The following is a 23,190-nucleotide window of genomic DNA, read 5'->3' on the forward strand; positions in this document are numbered from 1 at the left end:
CTAAGAAATGTCTGATAATGATATTGCACTTGTTCTAACTTTTCAGTCTGTGAGTTGTTTTACGCAATTTATGCTTGTGAGAGGATTTACTTGGGTTGACCATTTTTATTCCTAGGAGTCCGCCTCCTATTACAGTTCTCTCAAGAAGATAGCAACTCTCTCCACTTCGAATTAATAGTTTCCTGTATTTGTGTAGAAAGCTAACAGTTTACAGCAGTTTTCCTTTTTATTAGCTTACTTCCTCATAGTAACTGTGAGATTTCACAGGGTAAGAGTTACTAGTTTCACCATCCTGTAGATATGCGAATGGACACAAAGAGGTTAAAAGTGACTCACCTAGAGTTGGAGAACCAAGATCCCAATTCTCACCTCCTGCTTCCTTAACTCTGTCCTCACAGGAGGACAGACCACCTCTGAGACAGACCACCACAGACCACCTCATGAAGGCTGCACAGGGTCCAAAGCTTTGTTTGACCAAGAGTTTGAACTTGGAATTCAGATTGGGCAAGGCAGCTTCCATTACTTGAGGACTTATTATGTGCCACGCACTTTTACGTACATTATCTCATTTGATTCCCACAGCAACCCTGGAAAGTTGTTACCTCTTTTTCACTATTTAAAAAATAAAGCCAAGAAGGATGAGAAGCTGGAGATTTTCCCTAAATCCATTGGCACTCATTATCTTTCCCGACATTGTCTCCCTTTGGATTAGAACCTAAATCCTTCCACTTACTGGCTATGTGTCTATAGGCAAGTCACTTCACCTCTCCTAAATCTTAGTTTCTCTGAAAGGCTTTTATGAGAGAAAGAAAGTACATGGAAGGTGCTAGATAAATAACCTTTCTCCCTCTTCCCTTCTTCTGTGTACTGCCTGCTTTGTCCCTGCTTTGTCATGGATTTATTTTACCTTGGAATCTCTTGAGGCGACTCCCTTCTTGTTCTCTAGTCCTTGCCCCATAGCCCATTGGCAGGACATGAGATAAGGAACAGACTGACTGGTTTGAATGACTTGCTGGTGATTGACAGGGAGGGCCTACGTCTGTTGCAGATGATCAGTGCAGAAGCCCCTGTATTGTTTGCCAAGGCAGCCCAGATTTTTATCACAGAGTTGACTCTTCGAGCCTGGATCCACACAGAGGATAACAAGCGTCGGACTCTTCAGGTAATGTTGTGGAAAATTAGGCAAGCAGCTGCCTTTGCCTTCTTCTCTTGCATGGCTTTGGACCAAAGATTGTTCTTTCCTAGACTCTGTCAAACTGATGTGTTTAACTGGCATCTTCCTCTACTGGTGGTAGGCAGGCAGACCTTGTAGCCAAGATATTTCCCTGCTGCTGCTGCTGCTAAGTCACTTCAGTCGTGTCCAACTCTGCGTGACCCCATAGACGGCAGCCGACCAGGCTCCCCCGTCCCTGGGATTCTCCAGGCAAGAACACTGGAGTGGGTTGCCATTTCCTTCTCTAATGTGTGAAAGTGAAAAGTGAAAGTGAAGTCGCTCAGTCATGTCTGACTCGTAGCGACCCCATGGACTGCAGCCCACCAGGCTTCTCCGTCCATGGGATTTTCCAGGCAAGAGTACTGGAGTGGCTTGCCATTGTATTTCCCTACCAGGAATGTTAATTTCCAACTTCCCTGTTTGTCACAGCTCAGTGACTGAACTTTGTACTTGGTGAGCTCTCACTGTAAACAGAGGCTAAAGTGATTATCTATTTCCAGATCTAAACAGCTTCCAGTTGGAACCCTTGAGAGTCTCCAGGAAAGAACAGTCCCAGGAAGAATAGTCTTACTAACCTCTTTAGCATTTTTGTTCCTTCTCTGTTTTCCTGGGAATCCTTTCCATCTTTCTTGTTTCTTTTTTTATTTTAATCCAGCAAATCACTTTCTTATTGTATGAAGACCCCTTAGTCATTGGGTGTACAGACCCTCCACTCAACACCCAGGCCCTTTCTTAGAGGAAAGATTTCCCAGACATAAGAGGAAAAGTATGGCGGATACAGGAGTGCCAATATTTTAACAGCAAAGCCAAGGAAGTACATTATGTTTTCTTTGTTTCCCTTTATCTCCAGAACTGAAAATGTATGCCTTTGTTCATTTATTCTGCAGATATTAAATGAATACTCACAGTGTGCTAAGCACTGTTCTAAGCCCTGGGAATTAATACACAAAACAGACAGAGATTCCTACCCTTAGAAATTCTATAGTCTCGTGCAGCTAGATATTGAAAACTTACTTTATCTTGTCTTGGAGGAAGTCTATGGATCTAGAGAGATCTAATTAAAGCTACCTTCAGGATCAATTCAGATTGAAAAATAAAATGGACAAAGCACTTGAACAGGCCCTTTAAAAAGGAAGACACCTAAATGACCAATAAGCAGCGAAAAGGTGTGCAACATCATTTGTCATCTGGGAAATACAAATTAAAACCACAATGAGATACTGGTTTGTATCCAGTAGAATGGCTAAAATAAAAAAGACTGACATTACCGAGTGTTGACAAGAAAGTGAAATGACTGAAACTCATTTACTGCTGGTTAGAATGTAAAGTGGTGTGATCACCTTGGAAAACTATTTAGCACTTTCTAATAAAATGCTATTCCTTAATCTCAGACCCAGCCATTCCACTCTTACGTGTACTTCCAAAAGTGTGGACATTCTTGTATAAGACTGTCTGTAACAACCTTGTTTATAACAACCAAAACCTGGAAGTAGCTCAAATATCCATCAAGATGTAAATATATTAACAAATTGATGTATTCTTAAAATGGATGACTACTCAACAGTCAGAGAAGCAAACAATTTATTCATGCAACAATGTGGATTACTCTCAATCATATTTAAGCAAAAGAAACAGGAAAAAATTACACAGCACATGATACCATATACTATCATCATCTATGGAGATAGGAATCAGAGTTGTGGTTGCCCCAGATTGGTAAGGGAAGGAAGTTGACTGGAAAGGAATAGAAGGAAACTTTGTATGTTATTATACGGGTTATAACTACCCGGGTGTATGTATTTATTCAGATTCATCAAGCTGTGTACTTAAAGTTGCTCTGGCTTTTTTTTTTTTTTAATTAAATGTGATAATTGTAAGATTACAAATCTTGCCTGCTATAGTGCTTTCTTACATATTCATTTTCTTGAAATAATGTTGGTGAGGTACCCAGAGGGTACCATGTTTTCTTCCTAAGTTACAGTTGAAGCTTTCCGTACAAAATGCTGAAATTTCTGCTTGATACAATATTAATGAAAAAGCATTGAAACATTTTAGGTGTCAGCTTTCAAAGTATAAAATCAAATGCAATTGACTTTATGGTTCACTTTATTAAAATTCCAGTTGCCATTAAAAAAAATAAATAAATGTGATAATTGGTAAAATATTAGCATTAAAAAAGGCAAAATAAGAATGTTTAAAAGACCCATTTAAGTGTATCTGTTTCCAGAATTCTGTAGAATGCTGTAGTACATGTCTAATGGTGATCGTTTATTTTTTTCTTACCCTCATTCTCTCCATGGATGAGCCATCTGGGTAGCTTTGAGTAGGTGACACCATCATGAATGTGATACTATATTGTACTAATCTTAAATGAGACCTGGCACCCTTAATATGTGCCCTGCCTCTGTTGGGAGGGTTTATTATCAGGCTGGTGGTTGGCAAGAAGGTCGGATTGGAGTTTTGCATTTCAGTGGCTCGGGGCCATCACAAAGACAAGGGAAGCGGGGAAAAAAACCCAGAAAATTTCCATCCCCTCCTATTTTATCTGATGAGTCACCTTTTAACTGTGATATATAGAGCTTGTTGAGGATTTCTGTTAGCATATTAACTTTTCCCTCCAACATTTTATTATGAAAAAATTTAACCATAAACAGAGTTTACAGTGAACATTCTAGGTGTAACTCACCACCTAGAATCCTACCATTAACACTTTACTCGTTTTAGTCCCATATTTGTCTTTCCCTCTGTCCACTAAATCATCTGGTTTTAAATGCATTTAAAATTTTACATTCCCCTGAACACTTCAATATGTGTATTACTTATTAGTGTTCTCTACTTTCTTTTCTTTTGCTTGATAATTGTCCTATAATGAAGTACACAAACCTTAAGTACACATAGTGTGTTGGTTCTTAATTTTAAAATCTTTTATTACTTAAAGAAAGGGAATGTCACTGTTACAAAGAACCGCATCAGAGCAGGCCCTGGTTTCAGTAGCATTAGTCAGCTGACTCATATTCTCTTCCCCCGAGTCCCTACCCTAGTGGCTTCAGATTTCCAGTATTCATGTCACGTTAAACAGTATTTAAACTGTGAATTGGACAGTGTCATTTTGAATTTCAAAATAAAAATTGTGATCTTATAGAAACTAACATATATAGATCCAATGACTAGAAAAATATTGTAAAAAGTTACTAAAATAGGATTTCAGCCAAGAGATTCAAAATAGGTTATAAACGACATGTGAACCAAAGAGTCAAAATATTATTTAGGAGCTTAAAAGGTTATAAGGTTGAGTAATAGCCTAACTTTGCTAACCACAGAATGACCAGAAACCTGTCAGTTGATATGGCTAGATTTGTACGAATGTATCTGGAGGATGATAATCTTAACAGTTGTGGGGAAGACCTTGGGGCTGGATCTAGCAGAGGTGTTAATAGTGGGAGGATCAAATATCTAGTCTGTAGAGCATGAGCTATATGTATCTCTTTTTTTGTCAGTGTTTGTCCGTCAGGTCTGATCATTTGAAGTTTGAAAGAGTTTGGGTGTGCTTTTTTTGGCTAGGGCTTGGCCATGGGTCTTTAGTTTGACTTAGAAGTCATCATCTTAACCTTACTTGTAACTTGGAGAGTAGAAAGCCAGGTAAACTAGTTTCTCCCCAAGTTAATTTTTCACCCTGCTTTTCTTTGTTACAGAGAAATGATATCGCCATGGCGATTACAAAATTTGATCAGTTTGACTTTCTCATCGACATTGTTCCAAGAGATGAGCTGAAACCACCGAAGCGTCAGGTGAGCTGGGAAGGCATTGCCGACGAGAGGGTGCCTTGCATTCTGGTATCAGACAATCTCCGTTTCCTCTGTCAGCACAAGTCATTTGCTCTTCTTTTGCTTCTCTTTCTCTAGACCAGATCCATCCTTAAACATCTCCTGTTACTCATTTAGGGATACTTTTAACTCAGTGCCTCTGAGGTGGTGTCTCAGTGAAAATAGACAAAATGAAAAGTAAACACGAGTTAACAACAGTAAAGTGTAGCTCATTTCGAAGTATCCTAGGAAGTCTATCAGAGTTCTTAAATCTGGGATGGGAGAGCAGGTCCGAGATTTTAGATTTCCGGGAAACAGCTTCTGTGTATGCATAGTTGTGTTTGAAGGGAGTGGACTTGGTTTTCTCTGGCTCTGGATTGTGATTCTCTGCGCAGTGTGCTGGCCGCACATTAGAATCACCTGTTAGAGAAATACCAGTGCCCAGGCTCTGCCCCGCACCCCAGCTGAAACAGAATCTGTGAGGGGGAGGCTCAGGCATCAGTCCTTTCCAAAGCTGTCCAGATGCTTTTAATGTGCAACCAGATTTGAGAACCTCCACTTAAACTTTTTCTAAGCAGTGACGAGAAGGAATGTGTCTGCCTTTCCTGCTCTTCTGTCTGTTCCTCTCCAGAGGTCACACCATTGTTTTTCAGCACGTTGGGTGCATAAAGCTCTTAACTGCAATTTTGATAGATCCCTCTCCTGTGTTGCTTATCATTTTAGGCATGCAGATTGCATGACTCACTGGATATAGTAGAGATACTTGGAATAGTGGCAGAGTCTGGCAGGAGCAAAGCTGAGCCTTGATCTGCTTGCTTTTGTTTTTGTTAATAAAATGTTCAGTGTTTTTAACGAATTATTTCATAGTACATTATCCTTAGAAATAGGAGTCATTCAGTAATGACCATTCTCCTGTGCTGTCTCATGTTTTTAATAACCAGTAAGAGAGTGTAGGAGAAGTGGGCATCTTTAATGACCTTTGTAATTGCGACCCTGCCTGGGGACCTTTGGGTTAGCAAGCCCTCTGTACCTCCTTCCTAGCACGGGGTGCCTCACTGCGTCTCCGTTCTTCTGGGCAGTCTTTGCTACTGTAAACATCCTTGACTGGAAGCTGTAAGGCGTTGCAAGGAGCTTTCAGTCGGATGTTTACAGCGGCAGGCTGCCACGGTCATCCCGCTGCACATGGCCTTTGAAACATTGCAGGTTTGTGCCCACGGCTCAGTTCCTCCTCTGGTGCTTCCCTCCTCTCTGAGAAGTCACTGCAAGAAGAATTCAGACCACTTCTCTTCCTTCAAAACAGTTGATACCACTCACCCACTCTCCCCATTGGAGTTTGTTTCAGAAGCCCCCTTTAAAAACAAGGTGGTGAGCTCTGTGACAAAGTCAGGCCTTGCTCCTTGCGTCAACTCCTGCTTGTTCCCTGTGGGCTGCCTGCCAAGCCAGCTGGCCAGAGAGGATGGTCATCTCCTCTCCTTCCTCCAGTGTCCTCAGTGCTTGACTCTCTTAGGGTGTCAGAGAGCTCCTTGTTACATCCTAGCCTGACTCTGAGTGCTGTGATCCATTTCCTTTAAAGTGTGTCTAGCTGAGACAGCACCTTGCTGCCTGGGTTCAGTTCTTTGCAGGCGTTCAGGCCATTGATTGGCATCCTGTTCGGGACAGCTGCTGCCTGGCCTTTTTTGAAAGGTTGAGATTGCCGAAAGCTGGCCTGAAGTTCTAAGATAGCACTTTTAATCCTCTGTAGACATGAAGTTTTCCTCAGCTCCAAATTGGCTGGCAGCTTCCTTAAGTCTTTTAAAAGCGCCTACTCTCCAAAACTCACCCTTTCTGAAGGAAGCAGCAGTTCATTCTTGCTACTGAAGCAAATGTGCTTTTGGGGGCTGGCTGCACAACACTGTGGTGATGGCCCTCAGAGGTGATGCTGCTCATTCTCTGGCGTTGTTTATCAGACTTCACTGCTGAAGAGATTCCAAGAGCGAGCACTCTGGTTGGGGAGGCCACTGCTAAGCTGGGCAAGTGCCCCATCCTGGATTGATCCAGTCATTCAGAGATTGTTCTAGCACAGGGGGTGGCTTCCTGCTGCTGGGGAAAGAAACGAGCCAGAAATACTGAGTTGTTGATCTAAGGTCCTTGACTTCTCAAAGGTGCTTGGGGATGTCTCTTGTTCTTTGGTGAAGCAAGTAAAGACTACTCAAGCAGGCGAGAGTTGAGGCCTGACTTTTATCCCATAAAGCTATGAGTTGAAAGTTCCTGCTCATTGAAACGTCATTTCCTCTTCACCCATTTCTTTAAACCAAGCATAATCACTCCCTTTCTAGCTTGACCTCCATTGGCAGAATGAGTCTTCTAATGCAGAAGCAGCTTAGATATGTTTCCTTCCATTCCAGTGATTTGAGAGCTGACATGCCTGTCCTCATAAGGCAAACCTTGGTGCCTCTATTTGATACTCACAGAGTGTCCCAGACGTTGCCTAGTTCATAAACAGCTTAAGGGTGTACTGTAGGCCGCATAGGAGAAGCTCTTTACATGTTCTCACAGCTTTTGGCAAAGGATATTTTAGCTTCTGAAAGTGGTAAAGTGTTTGCTATTTTTCTGGCAAAAAGACAGTATTCACTTGCAGATTCCTGTAGTCAAGGGTAACTGGAGACAGAACAGTCACAGGCCAAGGGCTGATGAAGGCCAGGGGCTCCCTACTCCCCTAGACTTCCTACAAGTTAGTTCTGCAGTTCTTAGTCCTTTATACTGTTCATCACCCAAGAGCTTTTTCAAGTTGGGTTTGGACTTTAACGGTTAATGTTTTTTGTAAAATGGGAAGGGAGTTCTGAGTGGGAAAATAAATTCATTGAAACTGTTTCAGGAGCCTTGAAAAGAGTAGCTGGCTTCTGTTTCTTGGCTGGGGAGGGTATCAGTATTACCCCTGTCATAGCCAAGAACTAGTTGACTGGTGGACCTTTATTTATAATGGTGAGAAGTTAGAGTTGAAATGGAGAAAATGTTGTCACAGTTAAGTTGTTCTGGAAACTGAGACCTAGATACAAATAAAAGGGGGCTTCCTTTTTCTTCTGCCTCAGCATGATCATGTCCAGGGTTCATACTGTTTGGGTGTGAAGCACAGAATACATTAACTTAGAAAGTTGGTTCCTGTTGAAGAGCTAGCTTAGAAACCCAGAGTGTTCAAAGTGTCTGCCTAGACTGACTGTCAGGGAATCTTGCATGCTGAGATCCAAGTTTCTCAGAAGCTAGATCTCCGCAGTCCTAGTTTTAGTATCCTGGGCCCCCAGTTCCCGGGAAGCAAAAGAGTACCCAGCCCCATCCTACAGTGGACAAGAGTGTATCTCCACACAGTGGCTGCAGAATCCTAGAGGGAGCAAGAGTTTAGGGGTTTTTGTCTCTTGCTGACAGTTGGGTTCAAGAGTGTTTCTCATACTCCCAACTTGGGTTAGGGCTTCCCTGGTGGCTCAGCCAGTAAAGAATCCACCTGCAGTGCAGGAGACCTGAGTTCAATCCCTTAGTCAGGAGGATCCCGTGGAGAAGAGAAGGGCAACCCACTCCACTATTCTTGCTTGGAAAATCCAATGGACAGAGGAACCTGGTGGGCTGCAGGTCATGAGGTCACAGAGTCAGACGTGACTGAGTGACTTAAGCATGCATGCATGCACGCAGCCTGGGTTTAAAAAAAAATACTTTCCTACCTCCAGTTGTCTGCCCGGCTCTATGAATTCATTTATCATTTAGCACCTGCTTATTGAGTGCCTGGAAGGAGAATAGTAATAGGGACAGTAGGGGGCAAGAGAGATCAAGGCTTTGCCTTCACAGGCCTGTCATTCTAGCAGGGAAGGTAGTGAATTTGACCAGCAAGTACAAAAAGGTTTCATGAGAAAAGGACCGTGGAAGCACAGATTGGAGATAGGGTCAATGCCAACTCTGTGTGTGTCCCTTTGGGGAGCTTTGAGGCAATCCACAGGGTCTCTGCCTTGGAGAAGTCTTTTCCTCTTTCCTTGAACCTGGAAAACTTAGTCCAGAGCACAGAAGTGAGTAAATTTAGCTGATAATTTTGCTCAGCCAGCCGAGTGGTTGCATGTTTGTATTGTTTCTGTTGTCCCAGGCAGGGGTTCCGTGTGTCGCAGGACCCTCCGGAACAGACGCCTATCTCTGTGTCGGTGGTCAGGGGCTGACCAACCCCGGACCTTGAGACTGTAACCATGCCGTAGTGTGTGTAAACATCCTACACTCTCAGCTGTGAGCTTGAGGTGGCTGGGAGAGGGTTGTTTACTCCTTCTGCCATGGAAAACGTCTGCTGAAGAAGGAACAGTCTCTTCACCCAGCAGGTCGGCCTGAATGCGACCTCCCTAGTCAGCCAAGGCAGCACCCCAGTGGAGAGCTGTGCCTCAGGCCCCCTGGGTTGCGCTTCTGTGGCTAAGTACCACCAAACCAAATGTGATGCTGGATAGACATGGCCTTAGTGACCACCGAGCTCTCAACATACTGTGAAAAGATGGGCTCTTGGCTACCAGTGTTCTTGGTCCTGACATTTGCTTCTGAAATTCCAACCCAGAAAAAGCCCTGTGTCCCTTTCCCCTGCTCTTTTCCTCCGGAGGTGGTGGGGGAATGAAATAAGGATAGTGCTGCTTATTTGGGAGATTGGGAGCCAGCCTGAGTGTTTGGGGTGCTTGCAATTAGCACTGTTCTCAGATCACAGGCCTTGACAGCATTTACTGACAAGCGCTGCTAGTGCGTGGTTTTTAGTTACGGTAATTATTTGCCCATTTGCAACTCATCACGCAATGGGTGATTACTCTGTACTTCAGAAAATTGGCTGTATGTTTGTTTTGTGAAGCCTATGGAATCTGTTATTTTTAGTTCGATTTAGCACAATTGGTCTCTTCACATTCCACTTTCCCTTGGCTTCAAACGTGGAGAACTCAGCATTCAGCAGGCAACTGCGCAGAGCCCATTTGGGGGAAGAATGGAAATTCACTACGGCTGCTGCTGAGTCGGTTCTTTCTCTTACCTGCCTCTCCTTCTGCCCCACAGGAGGAGGTGCGCCAGTCTGTGACTCCTGCCGAGCCCGTCCAGTACTACTTCACGCTGGCTCAGCAGCCTACTGCCGTTCAAGTCCAGGGGCAGCAGCAAGGCCAGCAGACCACCAGCTCCACAACCACCATCCAGCCTGGGCAGATCATCATTGCACAGCCTCAGCAGGGCCAGGTCTGTGTGCAACAGAGGGTGCCGTCCCAGCAAGATAGCACCCCTTAGATTTGGGATGGGCAGAGTGGGGCTGGGGCAGATTGGCAGTCAGATCATTGTAGGGCACTGGGCTTGAATTCTGGAGACCTGGACTTGCCCCTAGACCTGGCCGCTGAGGTGATATGTCACCTAGTCTCTCTGAACCCTGGCATCCTCATGGATCAAATGAGGAAAGTACAGTGAACGGGACATTCTCTGGGGTCCCTAAAACATTTTAGGAGGAAAAAAGTGTCTATGATGCCCCCTTGAAGAGAGGGACATCTTTGTATAAGGTCTTTTAAGTGGACTCCATGCCTGCTGTCTGCGTCTTCCCACCAGAATTGGAATTTGTATCTTGAAGGGGGTGATCAGGCATCATTGCCAGCTTGCATACATTTCCTCTCCTTTTCCTCATCATTTCTGTCTCCCACCGGATGTGTCCAGTGACCTTCTTTTTTTTTTAACAGTAATCAGAATTTTCCTTCTCTCCCGATAGTATTGTTGTGAAAGCAGTTAATATCCACATTGTTGGGGATCATGAAAGGCTGAAGAGAATATCTTTCCTGAGCCCTGACTCCAAATTCCCTATCAGTCATTCATTTGTTTATCCTTCAGATGTTGAGTGTCCTCTTAGCTAAAGTCCAGTGCTGTGTTGAGGATACAAGCATGAATAAACCAGCCCCTATTTTTAAGAATTCAAGAATCTATACTGACAGATTACACCACTTGCCGTGTGGGAAGTGTCCAATAGTCTGAGGACTGAGTAGAGGGTATTATGGGAGTGCTTCATGGGGGGCACCCGACAAAGATGCAAGGGAGGTGGCAGCAGGGCACAGCAGAGGACAGTTCTCTGAAGGGAATAATGTGAGTCCTCATGAATCAGATAAAGGGGGGAAGGAGGGCTTTCCCAGGAGACGGCACGGCATGAGCAAAGGTGGGGAGAAACAGTACAGGAAGTGGTGGCGGGGGGAGGGTAGAGTCAGCAGGGGAGCCATCTGGGCAGGTTGAAAAGATAGGCAGAGGACACATCCTAAACAGCCATGTGTTTTCTAGTAAGGAGCTGGGTCTGCCTACAGAAAAAACATTGGCACAGAGCTAGATTTAAATGATTATGGTTTTAGAATTTATTCCCTGCTCACTGTTCTATCCATAATTTGGAAGTTTATGGAGTGCGTGCTCTTTGCTAGACACAGTGCTCGGCAGGAGAGGTTTAAAGATGACCACATCCCGGCCCCTGCCTCAAGGCATTCACTGTAGCATGATGCCTCAGGGGCCTTCTTTGGCCAGTGCTTGTGCCTCAGCAGTGGGGAGCGCTTTGCCTGCCTAAGCCTTTATCCCAGTCCAGGCAAACTTCACGAGAGTCTGCCAAGAGCTGGCCCTGATTGGCTAATCATTCTGAAAAGCTCATGGCTGCCGTGCCCCGACTGCAGGGCACGCCGTATGTGATTTGACATCTGCCAGGCTAACATGAGCCCTCATTTTCCTGAAATGATTTAGAAATACCTTGGAAATCCTCTTGGGAAAATTGAGTTGGTAGTACAGTGATGAGTTGGCAGTATGCTTTTTTTTTTTTTCCAGCAGGAATTTCATCTACCTCTTCTCTGCCACCCTGAACTTGCTAAGCTTGGAGCTGATAAGGCTTGTGAGGATGGTGAACTTGGTTCCTCCCAGCATCTCCCACCTCTTGTTCCCCTGTGTGACTGGTTCAGGAAGGCCTTGTGGCTATGCTTTGTCACACCTCCCTAGGCCTGTAGGAGTGGCTCTTTCCAGTTGAGCTCAGATACCCTTATAGGACTGATACATATTAAAATTGGGAGGAAAGTATATTTTGGTCAAGTGAATCCTGTGTTCCCTGTCATAAAATTGGAAACATTTTATGGAGGTTTGGGGAGCAGGCTAAGTTGGAGATCATGGTGTCAGAATGGGAGATGTTTCCTGTTGACCTGGCCCACTGCATGCATGCATTACCCTCTGTCATCTTTCTCTCTACCCTCCTACAGTTTGCAGTCATTTCTCCTTACCTAGGAATCCCTTGAGTCCCATCTACAGTTCCCAGAACACCTTCCCCTTCCCAGGTAACGTTACTGCAGAGTAGACCTGTGCGGTCAGAATGTAAGAGCAATCGGGATAACGTCGATTGAAGACCAGAATTCATTAAGACTCTGAGTCATCTTAGGAGGTGATTCTTGATTTCAAGTGGGGAGAAATCATACCCAGAGTGAGGGCTTGGGGTGCATATGTAGTTAAAAGGCTCTACTAGCACCACCACCAGATGAGCAACTTATACTGGGATCTGTAAAGGTCACATCTTTACCCCTGTAAAGATGTGAGATTTAAAGAAATAACTGACCCTCTTGACAGTTTGAATCCACTGTCTCTCGAAGGAGCAGGTTTCGTTGGGTTGGATAATCCTCTAAGTGTGTGAGACACAGAATCTTTGTATACATTAGACAGAAATTCCTTAAATCTGAGATTCCTGTTTCTAGAAAGTTAAAATTCTTGCTAAATTCTGTTAAAGTGTTAAATTCTATTACTTACATAGCCTCAATTAAGATCCAGGTCTTAACGGTGTCCAGGTCTTAACGGTGTCCAGGTCTTAAGGGCGTTTGCCTCTCCCGTGGGAAGCCATGCTGTGATCTGGAGCAGCCAGCTGGCCAGCGTGGGCTGAAGTCACTCTGACTAAGTGGGGGTGACAGCCGGTGTGCCCTTTATGTTTTTTCCAGTGCCTTGCATGCCGGAGAAGCAGCCCAGGGTCCTAAAAGGACCCCACTTTCCATTTGGTTTGCCCTCCAAACTCACCTGCTCTGGGCTTGACTTCAGCCAAGTCTCGGGTGAATTATCATAGTTGCTTTTAATTTTTTTTTTACCATATGTGCCTTTCTGTCACTGAAGGGGCTGTATAAAGTTGCTACATTTGAAGTATAGAGAGAGGTATTGGGGTTGAGGCAAATACTTTGCACTTTGAGCCAAAAAATCCATTCGGCTTTCCTGTCTTATTTTGGAGAATGATTTTATCAGTGCTCTGAGTGTGCATAGTCCCAGGGGACTCTAGGTTGAGTATTGTTGGTGTTGAGATGAGGTCAGGCATTCAGGACGGTTTGCACCTGGCTAACTGCTCAGCATTAACCCCTTGGTAGGCCTGATGGCTCTGGGCTAGAATTCAGTCGGCTTTTTTGTGACTCTTCCTTCCAGACCACACCCGTAACCATGCAAGTTGGAGAAGGTCAGCAGGTGCAGATTGTCCAGGCCCAGCCACAAGGTCAAGCCCAGCAGGCCCAGAGTGGCACTGGACAGACCATGCAAGTGATGCAGCAGATCATCACGAACACAGGAGAGATCCAACAGATCCCGGTAAGCCCTGCCCTGCCTTCAGGTCTGTATGGCACTGTGCACAACAGTATAATCAGAAATAGTTAAAGATTTTAATACACACACACACACACACACACTTTGTTGTAAACCTGTATTTCCAGTACCCTAGACCACAACTGGCTTCACTGTGTACTCCCTGCTTTCCTTTAATCCAGGTTCAGACTCACCAGTGTGGGGCAGTTCCTTTAGAGTTCCTCTCCCGCCGCCTATGCAAAGAGGTCATTGTAGCCACTATTCCATGCCAAGGCCCAAAGGCCCTGTGAGGCAGTCCTGTCTTGATTTGGAGAGAATAAGAGGGAGGTGTATAGAGAAGGCCATAAATACACTTGTTGCATATTCATGAGTCAGTTCCCAGTGGAGCCTGCAACAAAGTGTATTTTTGGCTTTCATTTAACTTATCCATTGCTTCACTGTGGACTGCTACTTCCTGTGTGCCTTGAGGGATTTCATTTCTTATATTTGTTGGCTTTTTCACTTGTACTTGTTTTTTTTTGTTTAAAAAAAAAATGAAGAAAGTCCTTGTTGTAACATGTGCCACCTATTCATTGGTCAGTTTGCCACAAAAAATGTGGAAGATGCATGACATAGAGCAGGTCTGTTCCTGCCTCTCACCTTTCCTGTTGTTAATGAAACGTTGGCAGATACAGAACCTCACTTGGACTTGGCTATCCACTTCCTCTTTGAAGGAAGCTTGAAAAGTATCCTTAGCTCTACTTTGGGGAGCTCTTCTTAATTAACAGAGTAATAGGCCAAGAGAAAGCTGAGGAAAGGGGGGTGTGTGCGTCACTCTGTCTCTTCCTTTGTCACCTCTCTCTTTCTCCCCCACCCCCTTCTCTCCATCTCCCTACCCCACCCTTCCTTCTTACATGGGGCAGAGTTGGGGTGGGGTGACCACATACACACACATGCACACATTGATTTCAGATTCCTTGCAGCCACCAACCCATGACTTCTGTCATAAATGGTTCTCATTTTTGCATGTGAGAGCACCAAAATAAGATCATCTAAGCCAGAGTAGAGTTCCCACTTCATAGTAACTTTAACTTGAGTCTTTTAAAGACTTGGGGGCACAGAAGACTTGTTGCAGAATTTAGGACTTGGTCTTTTAGACTTAGCAGAGTGCTAGTATTAATTGTAACTTTCAGGAAGGAAACTATGCTCCTCTTTGGAAAGCCCACGGAGTGGACTTCTTTGTTCTGTTGCTGTTTAGTTGCTGCTACTGCTAAGTCACTTCAGTCGTGTCCGACTGTGTGACCCCATAGACGGCAGCCCACCAGGCTCCCCCGTCCCTGGGATTCTCCAGGCAAGAACACTGGAGTGGGTTGCCATTTCCTTTTCCAGTGTGTGAAAGTGAAAAGTGAAAGTGAAGTCGCTCAGTCATGTCTGACGTAGCGACCCCATGGACTGCAGCCTACCAGGCTCCTCCGTCCATGGGATTTTTTAGGCAAGAGTACTGGAGTGGCTTGCCATTGCTTTATGTCTAACTCTTTGCGATCTCATGAACTGTAGCACACCAGGCTTCCCTGTCCTTCACTATCTCCCAGAGTTTGCTCAAACTCATGTCCACTGAGTCAGTGATGCCATCCAACCATCTCATCTTCTCTTGCCCCCTTCTCCTGCCCTCAGTCTTTCCCAGCGTCAGGGTCTTTTCCAGTGAGTCGGCTCTTCTCATCAGGTGGCCTGAGTGTTGGAGCTTCAGCTTTGGCATCAGGCCTTCCAGTGAATATTCAGGGTTGATTTCCATCCAGGGGATGGGCTTCTTTGCTCTGTAGTTAATGTTAAAAGGGTATGAGGGTCCCCAGGATTATCCCTGTGGTAGCGGACTGAAGAGCAGAGCATCCCCAGATATCTAAGCCCAAGCCTAAAAGAAGAGCTTGCTTCTAAGAACTGCTTAGAACTGTTTGGCTCACAAGTTTTCAGTCACATTTGAGTTTCTGCAAAGTGCTCTTTCCAGCTGGGAATGTAAAATCCCTATGGCCGGCAGTATACCTTCCCCCACTCCTGGGACCAGACTTCTTGCAGTCTTTCATCCCATGTCCTTGGCTGGAGTTCTGGAGACTCCTGGGACCAACCACCGTCAGTCTCAGCACATGAGGTTTCCCAAGCCTCCATGCAGCTGTCTTCCTCTTCATAAGCAACTTAACGTTGGCCTGGAAGCTGCATTGTGGGATGTAGTGGGGGGTTAGGTTTGGCATCACAACTTCCCAACAACTTTTCTTGGCAAGTTCTCAGGAGAGAAATGACGGCAGGTCACAATATCTTGCCCTGTCTCCTTTAAACCAGACTCTTAGTGGGTTTAGATTTTGTGTCCCTCCATCTTGCCTTAGACAACTCTGGAATGTTCTACCAGGAACTTAAATGTTCCTATTTTCTTGGTTCAGTGTTCATCTTTTCTTGATGGTTCAAATCCTTTTTGAAGCTGAAGTTTCAGAGAAGCAGTTTGATTTAACACTTGTATGCAGGAGTTTCATCCTGTCAGCATTTTAATCATGGAAGTAAAAGCCCATATAATGAAGTTAGCTCTTGAAGATAAGAGGAAAATTTTCTCCAGGACAAAGAGGCATGACTTGCCTATTACCCTCAAGAAGCTCACCCTTAAAAGCAGGCGAGGCAGCTTTTTTTCTGGAGGGTGGTGACTAGGCCCCCAGAGGGAGGGAGACCATATCTGCTGGTCTTCCTGGAGCCTCTTTCGTCCCCCATATCCCAAGCGTGACTGTTCATAGTCTTCCTTTGCCGACTGTTTTCTCTGCTGAGCCACAATTCCGCTCGCATTGTAGCTGCCTTGGTCCTCTCCTTATCCTCATGCTCAAAGCACTAATACTTTCATGGTATGCTGGAGCATTAAGAGCCCCAGTTAAAGCTTTTAGCATGCAATTAAATGCAGCATGTGGTATTATTGTATTATCTGAGACTTAATTGTAAGCCTGTGGGACTCTAAGGGCATTTTTGTAGCTTTAGTTTCCCATGATGGGGTATTCTGTGAAAGGTTATTGATTCAGCTTCCCCTTGGGAGATGTTTGGCCAGAAGCTAGTGCTGAATACCAAGGATCCTAAAAGTCCCACAGACCCGCATTGGTCCTGGCTCTTGGGGACAGAGATAGTTAAGTGGGCCAGCTTTCTCTTCCAAGATGGGCAGCATGGGGCTGGGTAGTTCTCGGGCTATGGTCCTGAGTGATGGCCATCTGCTCTGGGCTCCTGGTGGACGCTGGGGCTCTTCTCAGTGTTAGATCAGCCAGGAATTGGGGTAGTAAAGGGTGGAGATGGAGGAGAGAAAGGCCCACACTTAAGGTTCAGGCATTCCAATAATGTCAGACAGTTGGGCATAAACTCCTAGCATAAACTGTGAGCAGAGAGCTAAGAGCCAGTGACTACTGAGGGTCCAGCTGTGCTGTTCTCATGTGTATGACAAGATCCTCTGGGAATTTCCCCCCAAGTCCATTCAAGGAGCATGCTCTTTTGTGTGACTGATGGGGTTGGGATGTTATGGTTTTGCTTGTTTTGGTCTCTGTTAAAAAGGAGCTTTTCAGAGTTGGCTTCTTTGGAGAGGTGGGTGGGTGGTGGGTAGGGGACAGTCACCATTTCTTGTCATGAAAAGTTTGCCTATTCGAGGTTGCAGTCAGTCTCCTATGGTCTTCTTGTCTCTGCCCTTGCCATAGGTGCAGCTGAATGCCGGCCAACTGCAGTATATCCGCTTAGCTCAGCCTGTATCAGGCACCCAAGTCGTACAGGGACAGATCCAGACGCTTGCCACCAATGCTCAACAGGTATGTTCCCCAGAGATGCAGGACTTGAGTTGGGGACCAGCAGGAGCTGGCTTCTGACTGGAAAGGAGGGCTCAGCACACAACTCTCTGGCCACCTCATCTTCAGCGAGAGCCACCTCAACATTCTGCACCCCAAGGGACAGATGGGGTTTATCAGAGGATTGGATTCAAAGTGTGTCTCTTACTGTCTTGTTCTCGAGGGACAAGGAAGCACAAGGCAGAGGAAGTCTCAGGATACCTGAGGAAAGCCTGATGTGTGTAAATGTGCAGGTCTGACTGAAGGAAGTGTTTTCACAGGCTGCCTCATCGTCAGGCTCAATTTCCATATTTAAACCTGAATGACTGTTGTGTCCTGGCGTCTCCTGCACCCTTTGGAAAGCTACATAGATTCTCCCCCCACCTTCTTGTGCACCCCTAACCAGAGACTGCCCCTTCTCTCCCCTCACACCCCAAGATATTGAATGCTGTGAGCCACAGGTTCTGAGGGGGCCACCTCCCTGGGTGTGGGGATTGGGGGTGTGGGCATTATTTGCAGGGGACATGGATGCTGGACAGGGAGGCATCGTTAATCAATTCTTTTGCCTCAGACCCAAAAAAGCAGTGATCATTTAAGAGCTGGACTCGTATGGCCCAGTTGCATTTCTGGCGATGTATCTATTGACAGTGGTGACAGAGCTGAGTTTGTAGATCAGGTCTCCAAAGATCTCATTTGGGAAAATATGAGGAATGAGCCAAAAGCAGGGCTTCTGAGTTCCATGTGGTCTCTGGGATGGTTAAAGGGCCCACTCCAAATCCATCCTTCTTTGGCTTGCTCACTGACAGGGAGTCAGATCTCAAGACTGCCCCACCCTTTAGTGTATCCACCCCCTTTAAAAGTGTAAGATTCTAGCCTAGGACCCAGAAACTTTCTGTGACACAGGATGGGAAGAAATGAGGAAGAAGAGTTCTTGGTTCCCCAGAGGTCAATTTTGGGACCAGGAACTAAAACCAGAAAGTGGGGAGAGTTGGGTGTTACAGAGAGGAGGAAAGCAGCAGGAAGAGGCACCTGAGGACAGTCAAGAGTCTTCATAACAACCGATTGACACATTGTAACAGTTTGGCACTTAGTAGGTGCTCAGTAAATGTTTGCTGAATGACTGTTGAATAAATTATATGTAAGTGGAATTTAAAGGTAAATGAAACTGTTCAACTGATGTGAAGGGCAGTCCTGCTGGCCACAGGGCACAATGAAAACTTCATCTGTGAGGTATGTTTTCCATTTGTTTCAGGATCACTCCTTTATTCTGCAGACATTTCTTCAGTACATACTTTGCACTGGGAGATGGAAAGACAAAACTTAACTCCTGCCCGCATGGGAGGAGAAAGATCCAAAACAAAGAACAGTAGTTAAGAAAGCCCTTTCACACCTGTCTCCTTATTGTTCTCACAGCCCCATGGGTAGGCCTGATGGGTTGTTTTTGGCCATTTAGAGGACACTCGAGAAGACAGTCCTTACCTTGCAGGGTGGCTGTGATGATTCCAAGAGAAGGTACACAGAAAACATTAGCTAGTCAAATGTTCCATAGATAACACGTATACACACAAACATTCTTCAGTCTTTTTTCAAGTCTGCCAAGCTGTCTCTAGCAGCTGGCATTAGATGATGCAGTTCTCCATATCAGTAAATTTCTTTTAAAATGTATTTAAAATGCCCACATAAGATTTTAAGTACATGTGACAAATGGTTTACTTACTGCCCCCCCCGCCCCCGCCCTTGGCCCAGAGGGTTGCGTGTGGCCTGTTTCGGAAAAAGTACTTCATAGGTTTGCCACAAGGGCTTCCAGGGCCAAGGCCACCTGCTCGCCAGGGTGTTTCATATTCCAGTGAGATAATCTAAGTGATAAGGGTTTGGTTTGGAGCCCACCGACCACTCACTGCTTTGCCCAGTGTTTTGCAATCTGCCATCACAGGCTGAAAGACAGACTCTTAGGGTTACTGCCTAAAGTGTAAACGTTGTGCCCTGTCCTGTCAGCATCTAGGAGCTAGGTGTTTTTGTTTTGACTTGAGCCTCAGGCCTCAGAAAGACCTTGTGGTGAGGGGTGGTTTTGGGTGGGGGTGCGGTTTGGGTGGACATTAAGAGAGATGGGTGCGGAAGTTGTGTATTGGCATCTCCACGGGCCTGTCTGTGCTGCCAACTCTGAGTAGCCATCAGTGCTCGGGGTGCGGGATCCTTGCTTTCCTGCTACTCATCAAGCCCCTGTGCTGTGCCAGGCCTCATTCTGGGCACCTTGTATTCACTGTCCCATTTGATCTTCATGACCCTCTCCTGGCTGGTAGGCTGGTGGACTGATGGACCAGACCCTGCAGCTCATCTGCCTACTTTGCCTTCTTGATTCCTACAGATCACACAGACAGAGGTCCAGCAAGGACAACAGCAGTTCAGCCAGTTCACGGATGGACAGGTAGGACACCAGCCAAGGCAGGCACAGAGGAGGAGGAGCTGTTGGAGGGCAGCAGGTGCTATCTGTTTGGTGCTTAGGAGAGCTGTCCCATCATCTTCTAACAATAAGTGGACAGAACTTGTTAAAAACAAGTCTTGCTTGTCCTCTAGGTTTATAGACTTGTGGGAGTTTAAAATAACCCTAGACTTTATATAGCCCCCATGCCCATTTTACAGATGAGTAAACTGAGCCCTAGAAGTGGGAGGTGCCTTGTCTGTGCTTGCTTGGCTGTTCATTGCAGAACCAGGACTAGCGTGCAGGTCTCTAGTCTCCTTCTTTAAGAATAGCTTTTCTCTAAGCTGTGCTCTTTTTAATCTCATGGATTAGTTGAAATGCAGAGAACGTGTGACCTCTCAGCTCTCTCGGTGCCTGGAATTCAGTAATTCTAAACCCATGTGAGGAAGGAATCTTCCCTTTGCCCTCCGCCTTTCCCTCCGTGCTCTGGCCGCAGAGACCCCTGAGGACATGGTAGGGTGACACGTGTAAGCCTGTGTTCTCTGCTGCCCAGAAAGGGGAGGAGCTGGCATCACGACCCACCTCTGGCTTCTGCCAGGACCAGATGCTAGGCTCACACGCCGGTCTCCTGTGTCAGGGGGCCTTAGCTTCGGGGTTTCTGTGGAAACACCTCAGAAGTTGTGTGCAGTTGACCCTAACCTTTCCTGGTGGTTCTGTGAGCATCTTCACCCTTCGCGGGTCTTGGCTGTAGGAAGCGACTAATCCCAGGTGACCTTCCTGCACATCAGGGCCCGTGCAGGGGTCTCAGCCTGAATCAGACACTCTAAGGAAAGAGAGAGGGGATAACTCCTACTGCCCCTGCCAGTGAGGATTACCAAGAGTTGGGGAAATGCTGACTTCCAGGCTACTGGTACAGTGGTTCAAATTGCTCATGTTTGTCACAGAGGAACAGCGTGCAACAGGCTTGAGGCTCTGAGCTAACGGGAGAGGCAGAGCCCAGAGAAATGAAAGCCACAGGAAATGCAACCTCCCACACCTTCTCCCTGCCCACCACACACCCCAGCTCCCACCGGGCTGGTGCCTCCTGGGTCTGCTGCTCCTAGCCCCAGCAGACTGCCACTTCCCCTCCTCCATCAGACACCTCGCAGTGGGTGGTGGTTGAGGTATCCGGGGCCCCAGCCAACTCAAGGCCCATAGGGAGCTGCAAGCCCCTCTCCCCGGGGTGACCTCACTCTCTCCTCTCCACTCCTCGCAGCAGCTCTACCAGATCCAGCAAGTCACCATGCCTGCCGGCCAGGACCTCGCCCAGCCCATGTTCATCCAGTCAGCCAACCAGCCTTCCGACGGGCAGGCCCCCCAGGTGACCGGCGACTGAGGGCCTGAGCTGGCAAGGCTAAGGGCACCCAACACAATTTTTGCCATACAGCCCAGGCGATGGGCACCGCCTCCCTCCCCAGAGGACCCCGCCGACCTCCGCGCCTCCTGCAGGCTAGGACACTGGTGCACAACGCCCCGAGCCTGGGGACCGAGATTCTCCAACAGGAAGATGCAATATTTTTTATTTCCTTTTTTCTCCAAGGAATCAATATTTCAATATGTTGAGCTGTCTGTCCAATGCTATGAAATGAAAATATTAAATAACATATTTATGGCATTTTCTCAAGGAGCGTGGTTAAGAAATATTTCTTTTGTTTTACTTTTTGGGTTCTTACCGCCACTTTTAGGAGCAGATCTCCCAAGGGGTGTGTGTAGTCTCCCAACTCTCAGCACAGCCGCTGCCCCAGGGTCCGCCGCCTTGTCCTGCCCTCAGGTGGAATTAGGTGACGTGTGTAGCTTCCTTTCCACTAGTGCTCTTCTCCCTGGGCCTGCTCCTGCCCCAGAGCTCTGTGGATCTGCCGCCAGAGACCGTGGGAACGTTCCCTGCATTTACAAGACTCATTGGCTGTGGAGAGTGGATGGTTTCATTCCCAAACCCTTCTCTTCCAGGGACCCAAGGAGACCAGAACTTTGTGCATCCCCCCCACCCCATCTTCAACTTTATTTTTAAATGCATTAAAAAATGTGCTAGTCTCCTTTGCTGCATGGACTTCAAACTGCATGAAATGCAATAAATCTCATTTTAGATAATTTGGAGTCTGGGTTTCTGTGTCTGAGGACATTCATGGGACCCTTTGCTGGGGGTTGCCTGCCTGCCTGCCTTACTTCCTGGGCTATGTGTGGCGATGGGCTAGATTCAGCCTGTGTGCTTCTTGACTTGAGGGTCAAGAGAGCATCGCTCACAGAGGAAGCTCTCTCTCTCCTTCAAGGCCTTGAGAAAGTCCCTCCACTCTGGCCTTGGCACATGCTGGCACTCTGAGCTGCCTACTGTGGCCATGCCCATTACCAAAGGCCTGGCATCTGTCATGAGGGGCGGCCCAGGCCCCTTGTCAGCCAGCAGGTTAGAAGGCGTCTACAGCCAGGACTTGCTTCCTATTAATTGAAGTGGGGAGCATAGAAAGAGCATGCCACTTCTTCATTGGCCACAGAGGCCAGTGGTGAGCCATCTTTCTTACCTTCACCATGCCATTTACAGCTGGAATGAGGCCTGATGTCATGAGAAGAGCAGAGAACTGGGTGCCAGGAAAGGAACTCTTGTTTTCTCAGATAGTAATATGTCATTAAACCTTGGGCAACTTATACTGCAAGGAGATCCAACCAGTCCATTCTAAAGAAGATCAATCCTGGGGAGGGACTGATGCTAAAGCTGAAACTGCAATACTTTGGCCACCTCATGCGACGAGTTGACTCACTGGAAAAGACTCTGATGCTGGGAAAGGTTGGGGGCGGGAGGAGAAGGGGACGACGGAGAATGAGATGGCTGGATGGCATCACCGACTCTGTGGACATGAGTTTGAGTGTACTCCGGGAGTTGGTGATGGACAGGGAGGCCTGGTGTGCTGTGATTCATGGGGTCGCGGAGAGTCGGACACGACTGAGCGACTGAACTGAACTGAACTGAACTTCTTTCTGGGACTCTCTTAAAGGGTGGAGGCCAGACTGGGGAAGAGGCTTTAATAGATGATTTCAAGTCTGACCCTAAGGCCCACATAACTCCCTCATCAAATATCCCCCGTTGTCAGCCGTGGTAAGCTCCTAGACATCTATTTCATTTTCAGTTATTTACCTAAATGGACCTTACCTTACTCCACAAGGAAAGACGATAATAAAACATGACAGAATTATGAAGACTATCATTGAGTAGGAAATCTGAATCACTGAAAACAAGAACAAATGTTCTGGTTGCAGTGATGGAGACAGAGTTCTTAAAATGAGGTTTCACATTTGATCCTGAGCTTCCTGACCACCAAAGCAAAAAGAGATGTGACCAGGTGAGAGATTCAT

The 23,190-nt window shown here is 46.3% G+C and overlaps 1 protein-coding gene across 5 annotated transcripts in view; it reads left to right on the forward strand.

Moving 5' to 3' along the window:
* NFYC (nuclear transcription factor Y subunit gamma) overlaps positions 1 to 21,936 on the forward strand; it is a 67,767-nt gene extending 45,831 nt beyond the window's left edge. For 3 of the 5 annotated variants that reach the window (XM_088835181.1, XM_055401721.2, XM_088835180.1), the window contains 7 exons: positions 1,049 to 1,162; positions 4,906 to 5,001; positions 10,048 to 10,221; positions 13,432 to 13,590; positions 17,268 to 17,375; positions 19,756 to 19,815; positions 21,065 to 21,936. In XM_088835181.1, the coding sequence (XP_088691307.1) occupies positions 1,049 to 1,162; positions 4,906 to 5,001; positions 10,048 to 10,221; positions 13,432 to 13,590; positions 17,268 to 17,375; positions 19,756 to 19,815; positions 21,065 to 21,184 (831 nt within the window). In that variant the 3' untranslated portion in view covers positions 21,185 to 21,936. The remainder of the gene's footprint in view (positions 1 to 1,048; positions 1,163 to 4,905; positions 5,002 to 10,047; positions 10,222 to 13,431; positions 13,591 to 17,267; positions 17,376 to 19,755; positions 19,816 to 21,064) is intronic. The other 2 variants (XM_055401722.2, XM_055401723.2) reach the window with 2 other exon arrangements.
* Positions 21,937 to 23,190: the final 1,254 nt, after the last annotated feature.

Source organism: Moschus berezovskii, chromosome 4, assembly GCF_049115385.1.
Source record: "Moschus berezovskii isolate FMDL1 chromosome 4, NW_MosBer_1.0, whole genome shotgun sequence".
NCBI lineage: Eukaryota > Metazoa > Chordata > Mammalia > Artiodactyla > Moschidae > Moschus > Moschus berezovskii.